The sequence below is a fragment of the Adelges cooleyi genome, unplaced genomic scaffold (genome assembly GCF_023614345.1).
Source record: "Adelges cooleyi isolate 19-005CV unplaced genomic scaffold, UGA_ACOO_1.1 ACOO_flye_CR_arks_rails_tigmint_CR_PRNA_55, whole genome shotgun sequence".
In the NCBI taxonomy this organism is placed as follows: domain Eukaryota; kingdom Metazoa; phylum Arthropoda; class Insecta; order Hemiptera; family Adelgidae; genus Adelges; species Adelges cooleyi.
Genome location: NW_026096241.1, coordinates 287,653 through 305,328, shown reverse-complemented (window position 1 = coordinate 305,328; position 17,676 = coordinate 287,653). Strand labels below are relative to the sequence as shown.

Below are 17,676 nucleotides of genomic sequence, written 5' to 3'. Positions count from 1 at the left end.
TTAACAATTGCGCTTTCCCCCCACCCCCCCCCCCCCTCTCACAGATGGCGCGACAACCGCGCCGCAGACGGAGAGGGCGGCCGTCGATCAGCTGTTGCGCGCCGCGGTTCGCGTGGTTTCTTTGCAGTGCCATAGTGTTATATTATTATTATATCCAACAAAAACACCGATGCTTTTACAGAGGTAAACAAAACGCTGCCCAGACCAGTGCAGTGTTCACCGCCGTCGCCAACGTTCACGATACGCGCGTTAATAATAATAGTAATCCGATCGCGGTGCACGTTTTTGTTTTTTTTTTTTTATTATTTATTGTGGATTTTTTTTTTCTGTTAAAACTACTTACTAAGTATAGTACAAATATATCTAAAAACACACGTACACGAAACTATATTATCGTTATCCATGTGCCGCCGTCGGTTTTTTGTTGTATTGTCGATGGAAAAATAATTATCGCGCCACACCGACCGTTTTTTGTTTTATCATACAACAATAATACCTAATATTGTCACTTTGTACGGTAATTGAAAACAAATCGCACCCGCGGTTGATGGATACAATACATTTGAATAAAATCCACGCAGATACGATACAAAGTATTATTTAATCAGGTAACAATAATATATTATATTATTTGTCGAGAGAGAGAAAAAAAACGCTCGTGTTTATTAAGGAAACGACACCGTCTAATCACGTCTTTACTAGTTTTGTCTTCGACCCATTGCACGTGTCTTTCTCTCTCTCACAAGTCACACACACACTCTCTCTCTCTCTCACACACTTACTCTCCATAACGTTACGCTATTAGTATCGGAAGTATAGTTTTTTTATTATTATTTTTTTTTATTTTTTATTTCAAGTCTCCGTTTCTCTTTCCCGTTGCAATATTCGCAACAACCCGTCGTGCGCTGTAATCATCACAACCGCGCGTCCGTTGATACCGTTTGTTATCGCGGTATACACACTTTCTCTATCTACCGTTCGTGTCATTTTTTTTTTTTTATGTGGGTACGAATTTATATTTAATAGTATAATAATGATACGTTATATTAGATGTATATTATTATATCATTGCCAAAACATAAAAATTAAAACGAAAACGACAGCTGCCGATGATATGATGTGTCGTCTACGTCGGCTTGCAGTTTAATGTTCAGAGTTATGACTTGATCGTTTAGGATTTGTATTTTTTTTATTTCAATTATTATTATCATAATACATCAGCTAATATATTATTACAATTGCAATTTATTGCCCGTTTTCGAGGGGCAAATCTAGGAGAATTGCTTACCTATACCTTCAACAGCTATATACAACTACAGCTGTTATTATTGTTTTGTAATTAATCAAGCGTTATTTTGTGTTATCAATAATCTTGAAACCATATCGGTAAAACCTAACAATATTGTTTTTTTTTATATTCTCAACAGAAAAAACAACGACTATTCGATTTTATTTAAATATTAATAATCCATGTATTGAAATGCTAATTAATACATACCCAAATGGAAAATTTATGTTCGCGCATATTGATTGCTTTATTCGTAAAACTCTTCCATAGGAATGCTTTTAATCAGTCACCTTGGACGGGATAAGAAAATACCTTCTATGCTCCGCATTAAAGCTAAATATTTAAATAAATGAATACAAATAAATACAATTTGAATCACGGAATTTTAATTATAAAAATATTTAATTATGTGAAATTGTATAGAAAAGTTCTGAACAATGAAAAATTAATATTGAAACAAGGAAGTGTTGAATTGTGTGAATGGTATTGAAAACTTTTGAATAATATAATAATATCAAAAATATGCTTAAAATGTACGTGCATTTGTATTTCATAACATAATTTGCATATATATTTATAGAAAATACATAACAAACCTTGTGTACACTTTTTGCTGTTGAATGTTTAGTACTTAAGACCCCTAAGACTATCATAAATAAATTTTAATTTCGTAAATTATACATACACATATATTAGTAATTATGCATAAAATTTGCTTAATAAGTCATGACAGAGGCCTAATGTTATAAATTATATAAAAACATAAAATGTCTACAGACCTTTAGTCAAGACGACTAAACCAAGACGGTTAGGTGTATTTGTAGTGGTATGTCATTGGTGGAAACACCAACATTTTTTCATAAACTCGGTTCCCTCACGCAAACCCAGTGTTTTTCCACAAACAAAATATGTATAATTTGACTGATTGTAAAAAAATTACTTTTTGTATGTAAGAGAAAAAATAGCTTAGTAAATAAAAAATATATAAACAATTTTCACTTATCTCTTTAAAATAAAAATATGAGAAAAATGTCCTTTTGGTTACATTCCGTTTTTTTAGACTACAGTCATGGTATAAGGGCAAATTACCTCATACATGTTAAATAGATCAAAATGTATAAGAACACTAAGGATTTTATTTATAAAACACCAAGATGACCTCAATATTATAGTTCATAAATAATACATTTGAATATTATTTAATATGAATCAATTAAAAAGTGTTACCTGGTCGCCCTACAATACATACCTAATATGAAAACGTAATGAGTGTAACAAAATTAAAACAATTAATCATTTTATAACTTATTTATTAAATCAGGTTCTAAGAGAGTTAGGCACTGGGAACCAAATTGCTTAAACCATTAGCATTTATAGAATATCTATGTGTGTCGTCTTTAAAATGCCAGTATGTAAATCTGTCCTATTTTTGTGCACAGTTGATAACGTGGTGTGCAGAAATAAATTAAATAAGTTGCATAAAAAAAACTAGACATGCCATATTATATATGATGAGGTAGACGGTAGTAGAAGTAAATAGTAATTAGTACTACAGTCTTCTAGGTATCATAATGTAATATTATATTTTTACCCTGATAATATCAATTTTCATATAACTTTCTCACTGATAATTATGCTGTGTAATTTTAATTTTAAGCATAAACTGTTCAATTCCTTAGGAAAATGGCTTAACAACCATGTTGTACGATTTGGAAATAAAAATTAAATACCGTTGTCAATTATTTTTACAAGGTATGACTTTAAAAAGTTTAGCTTAACATCAAGATTTATTTTAATATTGCAAATATGTGGTATGGTACCCTCTAAGTCCAAAAACTATACCAAAAAACGAAATAATGTCTACTTCTTAGGAAGGATAGGGTTATCTATCAATATGTAATTTTATACCAAAAGAATACCACAAACAAATATTGAAAAAACTAATTTGTCTGTTTTTCGGTAAAGATTTTATTGTGTGCCTCGTTTATAAATTGAAAACAATATACATTTTCACTTTGTACATTTAAATTTTGGTGTAGGTGCCATTTCTGAGCTATAGAAAACTTTACAGTGTTCATATATTAATATGATTTAAAGAAATCGGTCAAGTAGCTCAATATGTTCAATACACTCTTAGTTTGGCGTCAAAGCTAAAATACAAATTTATTTTTGAACAGTTATTTTAATTTATAGAAACAAATGCATTTTTTAGACAACGCCATTTTCTATACATTTATAAACTATCATAGAAATCATTTTTGTAGAGGAAATAAAAACGCGTAAATGCTACAACATAATATACGTACAACTATTATATCCTTATTATGATACACCTATTTATATAATATATGCAAGAACGGTATGGTAATCTGAGATGCACTTATTTAAAAACATTATTAAAATTAAAAAGATAACATAATAAGTACAATTTATCGAAGGAAGAAGGTTATGTATACTTCATATTATGTTAAATAAAAAAAATATGTAAAGTCATTATATTTAATTTTAGTTGCCTTGGAAAGAAAATATTTAAACATTGTATTTGCCAACGTTTATATTGTTATTTGAAATTGTCGCAAACAATTTTCACAATTTTCAAGGTGTCTTAATTTAAACAAATCTGTTAAACAACGTACACGAAATTAGTGTCCACGTAATGCTGCTTTGCAAATATTAAGTTTTTTTTTTTTTTTATGTTTAAGCGTATCTTAAATATTTTTGAAGTCGCTATATCGCAACTTTATCACCCCCTGCAATCTATACAGAACAGAATCCGTTCTTCTCAAACAATTTTTTTAGATTTTTCTCTAATAAAAAATTAAATCAACCTAGGTACGTTAGATTTCATTACCAATTTTTGTGGTTAAATTAGGCTAGGTTATCTCTGTTATTTGTTTTCTTAATTTGCGAATCGAATCTACGAACAACAACTTGTGATCAATTATAATTTTAATTAATAAAATATATACAAATATGAAATGATTCAACGTTGTGTTAAATCGTAGTTTTTATTATTAGTTCTGAGTATTCGCAATAGAAAACTAATAAAGGAAGACGAATTAACCGAAGGTCGGCATAAGGAAATTGATTATAAAATAATAATTGTGCGTTGCGTTCGATGTGTATGAGAGCAAACTGGTATTCTATAGATTTGTTTGCGGTATTTATATTATATATTATTACTTCCAGTGGCAGTAGAAGTTAGAACGTCTCATCGGATTGTGTTGACCGTATAAAAAATAAACATTCGCTCGTTTTAATAAAATATTATTTATACACGTGTATAAATGTTAAGTCTATGAAATCTTGTCCGGCCATGTGTCGCAATTATTAAAGATAGTAGTTGGTAATAATATTGTAAAAAGTCACGATTTATTACCTACAAAATCCGTTGTAGCTGCTTTTGAAACCCACTTTTGGTGGACGACACGATGCCGCCCCGTGTGTGTTTATATGTGTGTTTTCGATTACACAAACACTCATTCATCTCTATATTAACATATTATTAAGAAATCATAAGTATATATTATAAGATTCCCATGACGATTATTATCGTCATAATGAATACGTATAATGTTCGATTCGGATAAACAAGTAGTAGTAAAAAAAAAAACTTGTGAATAACAATGCAGATGAGTACAAAACATTTTTCTAAGCCCGTCAACAGCCGGGCGACCACTGCAGTGACACACGGTGGTCGAATGAGGTCAATCGAAGAAACCGGCTGATTAAGCAGCATAAAAAGAAGTTTGACCCGATTCAAAAATGCATTACTAAGAAAAAAATAACCAAATACTGTTCGGCGATAGATTAGAATTGCGAACAATAAAAAAAATACATTATAATAATGAGTTAAATATGCAAAACTAGTAGTAGTAGTGTCGGTTAAATAATCTATGGTTCCCAACATGTTAGACGCAGTTAACGCCGGTTTGCATTGCCACTGAATGCATAAAGATTTAAAGTGCAACGTTATTAGTTTTTTTTACATCCACTAGTTGTTACTTATTAGTTATTACCAACGATTCTTTATCTGTAAACAAAATGTATGAAAAATAATATAATATGATATAATAAATGAATAAACAACTTTATTCAAAAAATAAGTGAACTGTTGCGAGTTGCCTTTAAGATACAGTTTACCTACCAATGCATAATGCATTCTTATTTAAATATACTGCGGTACAAATAAAATTTAAAAAAACCAAACTAAATGTAACACGAAAATGATAATTAATACAGAACGTAATACATATTATGAGTAAATGCAAAATAATAATTATGAATCTAAGTGAAAATTAATTATATGCAATTTATCTTGCAATACAAACACACATAATGCTGTGTAATGAAACACAGTCAAAACATAATAGTTAAGACATAATTTAAATATAATGATTAACTTTACCACATATTTTTGTAAATGGTCAATAAATAGTCATTTTTTGTCAATAAACTTAATTGTTATTATTAAAATGATGACGTCCAATAGGATCATCGAGATGGTTAAACCAAACCAAAACTACACTGTTAATTTGTCATTAACATAAACAACATTACTAATTGCTTAGTAGATGAATTACTTAGTTGATGAATATTGAGATGATGCGTCTATTATTATAATATTATTTCAAGGTCAAAAACGCGTTAACTCGACTGTCTAAAAAATATTTATTTTAGACGACAAAGATAAAAAATAAAATCAACAAATAGAACTTAATCAATGTGCATCACTTTTAAGAAACTTATAAAATGTTAATCGGCATGTTGAAATTATATTTTGTGCTTAAAATATTTTTAAAAAGTGACCCTCTTTATTAATTCTGAGACAAAGTTAGGAAAGAGTTGATTAAGAATTTTAAGTCGTTGTTTCAATAAACAAGACAGAGGTCCGTCAACTGTAGTTTTTGTTGTTCTTTTGGTTTATTTTACCATTTTTTTTTTAACGGAGAAAGTAGATTTTATTGTATCATTATTACACCCAAAACTATTATTGTAATAATTTATTATTATGACACTTGTAAATAATAGCAAACGCTAGTCATTATAGTGCGTTAATTTTTTTAGCCAACGATTAACCTCTAAGTTTTGAGGAAATGTAATTTTTGAATTATATTTCTTTTATTCATTTTATTTGTTATTTTTTGCGCAGAAAGGAAAATTTAAATAAATGGACAGCTAACTACGTCGTTTTTGTCGTTGTTAAGTAGATTTTTTTATTCCATCGAAAGGCAATGTGTCTTATTTCTAATAAATTTGTAAAATAGGTAAAAGGACAGGTGTACCGTGTAATACACGCAGACACGGTTGTTAGGATGTATCACTATGATCTGACAGATTTATGTACATGTTGCATACCGACTTATATAGAGTGTATGTAAAACGCATGCAAATGCTGTCAGATCATAGTGATACACGTTACATATGTTGTAACATTATCGGTTTAAGTCTTCTTATACCTACTCATGAATGTGAAACATCGACAGGTATCTGTTCGAAAACTGCTATGTAACTTCATTAATTTGCTTAAATAAATCAAGTAAACCGTATGTATTGCGTTATTGGCTTAATAAAATTATAAACTGGTTTGGCAGTTAAAAAAATACAGGTGTCAGTATTTTAATATTTTATTTAACAATTTCCGGTTTAAATATAATAATTATTTACTTAAAATAGATTATCATTTGAATAATTGGGTAGAGACGGCTCTTCTTTTAATAACTTAATCGCTTTTTAATTTTATAAAGAAAAACCTACAAATTTTGAAATTTTGTTTACAACTTGTACTGTGTTAAAGTATCTTAAAAACATTTAAATAATATATAAACCTATTTTTAATAGTCATATGTAAAAAAAAACTATTATTATCTATAATATGGAGTAGGCCATTATTATTGTTAAATGGTGGTACCAAAACGTGCCAAACGGGTTTGAATCTAAAATTAAAACTTTATTTTATTTACTAAGTATATTTTAAATTAAGTAATAATCATATAATTATTATAACGTATTACATTTTATATGTAACAGTTATATAATAATAATATTATTTACTATGAAGTATGTTTGATTGAACCAATTTTTTTACTTCTCAATGAAAACAATGCTGAAAATACAAATTTTTAATTTATCTATTATTTAGTATTTAGTATTAATCAAATCTAGATTATTGGTGAAAAATTAAAATAAATTATACTCGCCATAGGCACATAATATACCTTGTACCAACTTATGGTACGAGAGGACAAGTTTGAAGGTTTATTTTTTTTTTTTTTTTAGGGGAGGGGAGGTTACTCTTAAGGTATTTTCTTTGTTATGCATTTGTCCACGGTTTTTTGAAACGCTTATAACGAGGGTTATAATCGCTTGTATCGGTTATTCGAATTTATTGCTTTAGGTGCCATGTGTAACACATTTCAAACCAACGGTGGTGTTCAATGAAATTTATGTTTCATCTGGACACTACACTACTAGATGAGAGGGTTTCATTAAAATTCGTGTCGTGTTTTTTTTTCCTTGATCGTACAAGACCATCGGACACGTGAAGCACGGACGATGGGAGATTTTTAATATTTAACCTTATTACTTGATTGTAACGTCATAAGTAACCTTAAAATATCATACAATGTACACGGCTGAGTTAATTTAAATATTCTATGTGTTTTATTATGATAATAACGACGGCTATTGGACGAATTACCGTGTATCACATATTGTTTTAATAAATCAAATATACAGACAGAGAACGGTCAATAGCCAACAATTAAATAGTTGTGCACTGCGTGTCTTCCATGCATAAGTGCACATTTTGCGATTTTCTACTTTTTTTTTTTTTTAAAATTTCAATAAAATCGATTGGGTTACTATTTTTACTTACAGCAGTTAGGTGTGCGGTTCGCACATAATATAAACCAACGATTCAAAACGTGCACACTACTTAGTTTTCATATTAAGGCGACGTTTTTATTGTACTGCGGCAATGAATATGTGACTGGCATCATATTATTATATTATAATAGCGCATTATTATATTTCAAGTTTAAATAAAACTGATTTATTCGTTTCTACTCGACCGCAGATAAGAACACGATTATTGCATTACCTTGTAGCACTATTGACGATTGTCATTTTAACTACATACCAATAACAATTAAAAACGAATTTATATTATGATTATTTTGAAGTAAGCAACCAATAAATTCGTATAAAATTATATTTATACAACAGTTGTTAACGACCCGGTATCATATTATTTTATTACACAACACCATAATATGCAGAGTGCGTGTAATTCAGCAATATATGATCGTTAAATACAAAAAGTAATTTAAATTTTACAGTATTAAGAACTAAGATTACACCTATAAACAATTCATTACAACGTGCGTTGCAAAAATCGTGAACAAAAAAATTTATTTCAGTGTTCCTTGTAATAAGTTAAAAAATATATCCTAAATTTTATAAAAAAATTAACCTGAAAATAAATTGACACGGTCGAAATTTATTAAAACCTGTTAATTGTAAATAATAAAGCCGGAAGTTTATGCCTTTGTATTTTTTTACTGGATAATTTATAAAAAGAACTAGTTATTCTACATTGTATTTGCAAATAAAATATATGTTTTTATTTACATTCAATTTTTTTCCAACAAGTATGATAAAATAAAACAAATAATAAGTGGATAATAATTTTTTCCATTATAAAAAGTATATTATTCCATTTTGGAATTAACATCCAATTGCCGGAAGTCATAATGATGAATTTTTATGAAAACGAGAAAAAACCGAAGGACACAAAAGTAAATAAATACTTGTTTTCTGAATTATAATTAATCAAAATGATGTCTTCTTTGCGACTTAGTTACACAACAATAAGTATCCGTTAATATGTATACATGTGCTTATTAAGCTGGATTTAATTTAACTATTTGAAAAGTAGTGTATTGATTATTTTTTTACGACCTATTCTGATAAAACTGGTTTACTCAACCTTGGGTTATATCGATAGCTTTGATAAGCATACTTCCAACGCCCACATACATGTGATTGCCCATAATTTGAGAGTTTGGCAATTAATATACTACCAGTGTCTTATTGTTTAGGGAATAGGCCATAGATCGAAACAGTAACAATGATTAGACTAATCGCACAGTAATCATCATTTGCTTTCAATTTGAAATAATATCCTTTCTAGGTAGGACGTCTTTAAAATAGGTATTACCCTGACACTTACAAGGACTTTGAAATTTGTTTTTAATTATTCAATCAGCTAATTATTTACGTGCGAACTTGCCAACTAATCACTAAATATGAATGTTCAAATTATATTAATTCATTAGAACACAATTTTTCATTTTAATTTTTTTTTTTTAAAAAACCTTGGAATAATCGTTTATTGTTTTATTGCTAATTTAAATCTAAGAAGTGATTATTTTAGTGTTGAATTTATTCTTAACTACAATTATTCCTCTAAATAGTATGTTTAAAAAAGTATTTTAATAATACGCATTTATAAGTACATAATAATCTGATATTATGTAATCTCGAATTGTAATTAGTTAATAAATTAGATTCAATGCATATTTACAGAAGCTTGTGTGTGTGTGTGTGCAATTAACACAGTAAGGGTCCGCGTTATATACAATGCTCAATAGAAATTAATGTTTTCTATTGATATTATTCCATCTATTCTATTAGTTACAGAGGTTGTTTTATAGATAGCCAGACAAAGGTATAAGTTTAATTAGTTCCCTTGTTTCTATTATATGATCAATAAAGTAACATATGAAGTGGTGGATTTAAAATGCGATTCTAGTGGTGCTATTATATCGGCCCGACTAGTTTTTTTTTTGACCAGAAATGAGACATTGGCTCTGGAGACTTAAACGCCGGATTTAAATTTAAAAAAATATATTCAATGCTATAATTATCGACAGTACTTTTTGTTACATATCTTAGCAAAACAGTGGTTTGTTGGTTTTATACGGAAAACTACACAAGTTGATAAGATTCCGCCGTGATCCCACTTCAAAACGAGTTTATGAACATTAATTATATGGTCGCTGTGGGTACAGAAATTCTTATCGGTCACAATCTTAATAATATGAATAATTTATTCGTTCTGTTGTTTTTGGCGTGCAGGAATTTTTTTTTACAATTGCGTGTGTACCAGCCGCGTTTTAGTGAATATTTTGTAATACCGTTGTCGGGCAACGTCGTAAAGTTGATGATGATGATGATGATAATAATAATATTATAATGTTTTATAGCCGGTATTTGTTGTTGACCGGCAAACACGCGGTGGTTATTTTTTTTTCTCACTTCACATCTCGTTTTCACGATAGCGCGCGAAGGAAAAAATATATTCTATAATATGGTCGGTTTAAAAATAAAAATAAACACCATGTCACCGAATCGTTATGGAGATCCGCAGTGTGACAATACAACTGCAGTCTGTTAATAATTACTGTAAATAAACCCGATCTGTGCTTAGGTGTACTTGCACAACACACAGCGCGAGACATGATAATATTGTACATATATTTTTTTTTCGGATCAACACAAGTGCAATAATTGGTGTACCTAACACGGTATACCACCACGGTCGAGTAGTAGGGCACATCAATTAACATCAATTGTTGCTAATCATCAACAAAATGGATCGCCCGTCAACGTATATTATACCTAAGTATGACCGGGTCGTTTCGCAAATGATAAATAACACACGATGATGGTGCTGGGGGATTGTGTCTGTCGGTGCCCCGGACAGACTCGAAAGAGATGTGTGTCGGTGGTGTTGGGCAACACCCGGTGGAGATTGGCACAACGGCTGCCGTGTCGACACATTCGTGTAGGTAGGTAGGTAGGTAGGTATAATAATATAGGTACACGCACATGCTCTCTCAGCCTCACCGCCGGTGAAACCAGTCCTAAACGGACGCTACAGAAACATTAACGTCGGTGTTGCTTAACTTTTATGTGTTTTTTTTTTTTTACATGTAAAGTATCATTTTTTATGTTTTTTGCGAATGGAAAACGACTTTGCCAATGTGTTTGTACCCGGTCGTTTTTGGCGCCACCGTCATTGTTTCCACAAGGTTCTACCAGGTTAAATCAGAGAGGACGCGTCTTGAGTGGAACGGAAAGGACTATTTGTTAAGGGCCAATTTTTTTATTAAGCTTCCGTTCAATTTGTTATAGGAAAACGCTAAAAAATCGACCTGTTAGTCATGACTTCTCGTTTGAGTCTTCATTTGTATAAAATTTGGTACTTTACATTCTCCTTAATGGAAACAACGATTTTCTGATGGAGGCCGCCATCTTTATCGTTTGTCCTAACGTTATCCATACACAACTAGTGTATAGAAATGACATTAAATGAGAAGATGGCCTTCACGTTTTTTAGTGTTAAACTTTGAGAGTGTTCAGTCCCTGGTTCTTGAATGATAAACGACGATACTGTTTTCAGCTGGCTTTTTGGCTCATTGTAATGACTTCAAACTCCCATTCAAAAACAATTGAACAACGGTTTTTGTTTTATTTCAAAACTTATATAAAGTGGACCATACACTATCGCTCAAGGAATGACTATCATATGGATTGACATTTTGATTGATGACTGATGATTGCCATAGCCCATACACACACAATCAACGGTCAGTCTAGAATGACATTCCTTATTTATGCTATAACAGTTTTACGTTGATTTATTATGCTGTTCAATTATACTAATAACAATTTTCATTACAATAACGTCCACTAGTTTTGACTGATGAATATCAGTTAATAGTTCCTTTTTTTATCGCTTTTATCTTTGAAAATGTTTATTTGCATAAAACATCGTCAACTGTTCACTGAAAAATATCCAAAACCCGTTTTTGAGCAGTTATTTTTTTGAAAATTTGACTTGTTTCACAACATTGCAATACCAGTTTAGATTTAGCGAGAACAAAGTATTTTTAATGTTGTGGTAAAATCTTGTGTTGTAAACTATGTAAAAAATAAAATGTAGCTATAAAATATACATATACTTACATAAAACGTTTTTAATGTTTTTTTTTAATCTGTTTTTCAGTACCATCTTAGTTGCAAAATAAAAATTGCAAAAAACCGAATCTCATAGCTTTTTTTTTATCAGCGTATAAAAATAAAGCCGTGTCTGGCTCTAAATCGGTTAAGTCGTTGTGATGAAACTAAAACATTAACAGTAAATTATGTTAATTTTAAAAATTCAAGCTCATTAGAGCAAAACTGGCTGTCGAAAATCGCGCTATTTTCACCTAAACGAATATTACCATTATCACACCAATAGGTACATTCCATTTGGTCTTTATTGAACGTTATTATTTTTGTTATAGCCGTTTGAACTGTGAGAATGCATCGTCAAAACTAGCACTTGACTACGTTTAGTACTAAATGATATGTTTACTTGAGGAAATACCATCGAGGAGATTGAACCCGACACTATCGACACTGCAAATGCACTTCAACGATTTATATATTATGTAAATTAAACGAAAAATATGGTGCCTATAAAAAAAAGAAATGTAAAACTCCTCGATGGACGATAACCTTGTTAGCGGACGTCAAATGTATCTCGGAGTGCTTTTAAACGAAATAATATTTTTATATGAATAATTCATCGGACGTTTATGTCCGTCGTCGAGATTAAGAGAATCTTCTTATGGTCCTAAACAAATATTTGGCTTTAATTATTATTATTTATCGTCATTCGTCAATTTTACCATTACAATGTGCAAACTCAATATAATATTATAAATCACAATCGGCCCCTGCCCTTCCTCCTAGGTCGGCGATGACGGGTTTGGCTTGGGATAAAAAAATAACACGGCGCTGACGTTTTGAAAATAATAATAATAATTTTTACACGCAACGCGCTCGGCCGAACCCGTAGGCGGTATAATTATCGATACCAATATGGTATTTCGCTATAAACAACTTGGAATGATCACCGTCATATTATTACTATTATATTATACCACGATGATGGCCCGAGGACAAGGCTTCTTCTTTTATTATTTGCACGATTCGACATATCGCTGTCAGTCTAACGTCACATTAATTTTCGTAATACCACTTGGTTCGATTACACGAATTGGATGGACGGTAGCAAAATCAACAGAAAAACAATCAGTTTGGTCTGTTCTTGTTCAAAACAATAATAAATAAAAGTGTATAACCAGCAGCAGCTCTTGTCTAGCTCAAATCGACTGATAAGAAAAATGATAGTGATAAGAACGGAGATTGATAAGGAACAGATATGATAGGAACTGTGTGAGTCAGGTTACACGAGTTACATTTGCTTTAAAAATGAGATTGAAAAATGATCAGGATCTATACATTCAATGTTATAAAAACATTAGCAGAAGAATGAAGAAGGTAGTAAGGTATGCAATACCTAGGTAATATAATTATCTGACGACCTTTTTGAAATACTATATTTTCCAACAGAAATAATGACTATATAAAATACTAATAGTATATTTTTTCATAAGTGTAATACTAATTATGTATTATTAATTTCATTATTAACTTATTATTTTCATACGCACCTATTACGCAATAATTAAAACGAGAGTTGGTAATTACCTAGAAGTTTACATTATACGATTTTACAGTTGTAGGCATTTAATTTTTTGTTTTAATAAAAGTAATCGAATTGATGGAATTAATATTTTGTAATGTAACAAAAACATATAAATAATTAGGTATCTTATGATATTTAAATTACTTAACAAAACTGATGCAATTTTTATTTTATATTTTATTTCCCAGAGCGCCATCATCTTATGAAACTTAAACGGTAACGTGTATACTTAACTAAATTTTTAAATTAATAATAATAATTCGCCGAACATGTTGACTGGTCGATAACCAGTTTTAAATAATTACTTTTAAAGTTTAAAATTTAGGACGTTGGAAGGGTGGAGTCCGCTACATCTCTCCTCTTAAATTTTTGAAACTAGTAACTATAAGTAATTATCCAAAACTGGTTACCGACAAAACCGTTTAAGTTTCGATGGAGCTATTGTGAAATAAGTGACATAAACTAGAGTGTCTCCCAAAAAGGAAAAACTATTAAAAATGGTACCCTTAACGAATTGTCCTGCGAGCTCACCCTCAATATATGTTTTATGCAAACTGGATGTAGGGAGAATGCAATTTTTACCCCAAACAAAAATCGTTTTCAACCCTGACGTTTACTTGTTTTCCAGGGTCGTCGAGTGTGTGTGTGTGTGGGTGTACATATCCAAGTGCTGGAGCCAGTTCAAATACCGTTCAGTTGTTATGTTGTGTAGCGTAACGTTTCTGCGGTTGTAGATGAAACTCGACGGTAAACCACCACCGGTACGGCCTTCTTAACTCTGTACACGACCGATCGCCAAACTCAAGTCGAAAAAAGCGGCACCAGCACAACCCTTGGAAAAATGTCTTCGGCCAATCGCATGGTGCTCATGCACCTGCCCAAAAACAACCCCATCGACATCACTTTCAAGGATATAGTCTTCTCCGTGGACGTCGGCACATTCCACAAAGGTAAACAACGACTGCAATGATAATAATAATGGTGTTTTTTTTTATTGTTTTTCTACCAGAGTCGGTGGTAACAACACAGTATAGGCCGTGTATAGGATAGTTACACAATCGCACCCGTATGCCGCCGCCGCGGCATAACCTTGTACAGCATTGACCTACTGTTTGTGTAGTATAATATAATTTAATATATTATTTTTTTTATAGTGTATGACCTGTTAATGCTCACGACACGACCAACAAAAAAATGAATGTTTCGTTTTTAAGCCCGACCAAGTAGTTACCGGCTAGCGTCCACCCTTTCCACTAATTAGTTTTGTATTTATTAAACCCATCGTTAAAACAAAATTCTGTAACACACCATTACGAAACTCCTTTTTTTTTACACGTTTAGTATTTTTTTTTTTTTATTGACGATGGCTTGCTTGTCATCGGTTTGCTGTCACAACACTGTCGAATCTAGAATACATTACAATAAATTGATCTGCTGATCCTCTATTGTATGCAAATCGTTTTTGTTTTCGACGGTTTAGTCATAATCGACATAATTTTTTACAGATCACAAGCCAAGGGTCATCAGCTATTCAACGATTTTGTTTTCAATATTGTCAAAATTAATAATTATATTTGAATAATTCTCGTGCCTTGTCATTAAGTCAATATATTGTTATGACGTCGTCGATAGTGACCGGACAAAAAGGTTTATACTTGACAGTCGTTTTAAGTACCTACAAACAACAATATAGTTTTGTAATTTCATTACCGGAAACCATTTGGTATGACGTTTTTCAAGTGAGCAATGGTTAATCATCGAGTATAAACAACCATATTATTATTCATCACTTGGCAATATATTAAATTGTAAATTTTTATTCTTAAATTTAATTAACTCCGAACAAAACAATACAAAAAAAACAAATCATATACCAATTTGGAAGGCCTAATAGTATTGAAACTAAAGTGCTATTCCATATATTATTTATAATTTATCCAATTTTAGTCGGCCTTAGGCTCGGTAGTTGGACGAAGAGGGTGGAGAAGGGAAGTTGGGAAGACCCATTCTCTCTAATGTCCGAGTGGTCCAAACAAAAAACGATAATTAAACAATTAAAGTGCTTTTATAATTTAAGATGATGATTCAGTCACTTCTAAAAATAGGTCCTAGTATATTATAATAACTACCATAATCATTATTTAAATCTACCCATGATCGCGAGCCATCACTGCTGTAAAAGTTTCTTAATGTTGAAATACCATGTACAAAACAACGACTAACTTTTTATACTAAATGTATTATTTTTTTATTCATGCACAAACGTTTTTTTTTTTTTTTATCTCTGCCCTCGAAATATAGCGAAACGTTGCCTCGGGTTTGAAACCACAGACAATTGAAACGGAAAACTCGAGTATTACTAAACATTTTGTATTATTATTATTATTATATTATTCTGCCATAATCATATTTTAAATATCAACGAAAGAGAAAGTCGTATAGACACACATATTGTATTTTTATAAATGTCTATAGTGTGTTCGTGTTGAATACGTCAATGGCTGTAATAGTGTGGTCTTTCTTACAAAAAATTCAAGGTCGGCAAGATCAGGCCAGTGTATTTTGTGAATTATATATGATTTCCTAAGCTCTATATTATAAGATATATCTTTCAGCTATGTGTATCGTTTTTAACGCAAAATTCATACGGAAATACTATAGTTGCCTCATAAAAATGTAATAACGCTCTATTAATAACACTGTAAATTACATATTTTAACCTTCACACTTTGATTTTTTATTAAGTCGACGTCGTTTTATCATTTTTTTTTTCCGACGAGCACACAATTAAATTATAGTCATCTATATTAGTATACACAACAGCCTAATAACAATTATTATATCTATTGTTATTATAATTGTGTATTATTTTCAACAAAAAAAATCTTTTTTTTTTCAAAAGAATAACGCGGTCGTCGACATCTTACGTATAATATTAATGTCTATTGCTCGGTTTTTTTTTAACAAATTCGTTTTTTGTCTGATGTTAATTCTAGGTTATGCTAAAATATTTATGGAAAACAAATATATGATCTATTTATTATTGGACTGTTATTATAATGATTAGGATTTAGGGATCGGATGTTTATGAACTAGAAAATTCATATGAATGCGCATTAAAAATGATTTACTCTAAAATTTGTGTTTATGCGATTAAAAAAAATTACTCTACTTTTGACCTCTTTGGAATAATTGTAATAAGATTTTTTATATATAAAATTATAAAAAAGGTATAACGTAATCACATTATTGGCATAGTATATTATAGGTAAAAAAAAATTACTACTATCTCATGGTAATATACTAAATTGTGGTAAACAATTGTGTAAATTGGGTTAATTGAATTAAAACATGAAGTAAAATGCGAGCCTTAATGATTATGTCATTTGTGTATACTAACATTGTGTTACCACAAAAAAAAATATCATAATTGATGTCTAATACAGATATTTCAAACATCATAGAATATATCTTATAAGATATAATAACGATAGGACTTAATCACGGGCTTAGACATTATTATTCCTGTTATATATTATATTGTAATTTACATAATAGTTAAAGAACCAGCTATTTAATCGAGATTATAAACTACTTTTTTTTAAATTACAACATCTTGTTTATTAATATATATATATTTTTTTTAAGTAAATAAACATGTACGAAATTAAACAACGTTGTGTGCTCAAAGATGTGTTTTTGAATATTTTTTAGGTATTCTTTTTTGTTTTTATAATATGCATGAGTATGAAATAATTTACCTCGCCATTTTCTCATTCGA

At 30.3% G+C, this 17,676-nt stretch overlaps 1 protein-coding gene across 1 annotated transcript in view; it reads left to right on the top strand.

Moving 5' to 3' along the window:
* The first annotated feature begins 159 nt into the window (after positions 1–159).
* LOC126842553 (ATP-binding cassette sub-family G member 1-like) overlaps positions 160–17,676 on the top strand; it is a 36,575-nt gene continuing 19,058 nt past the window's right edge. Inside the window, exons 1-2 of the mRNA XM_050579568.1 lie at positions 160–608; positions 14,524–14,845. Of these exons, the coding sequence (XP_050435525.1) occupies positions 14,737–14,845 (109 nt within the window). The 5' untranslated portion in view covers positions 160–608; positions 14,524–14,736. The remainder of the gene's footprint in view (positions 609–14,523; positions 14,846–17,676) is intronic.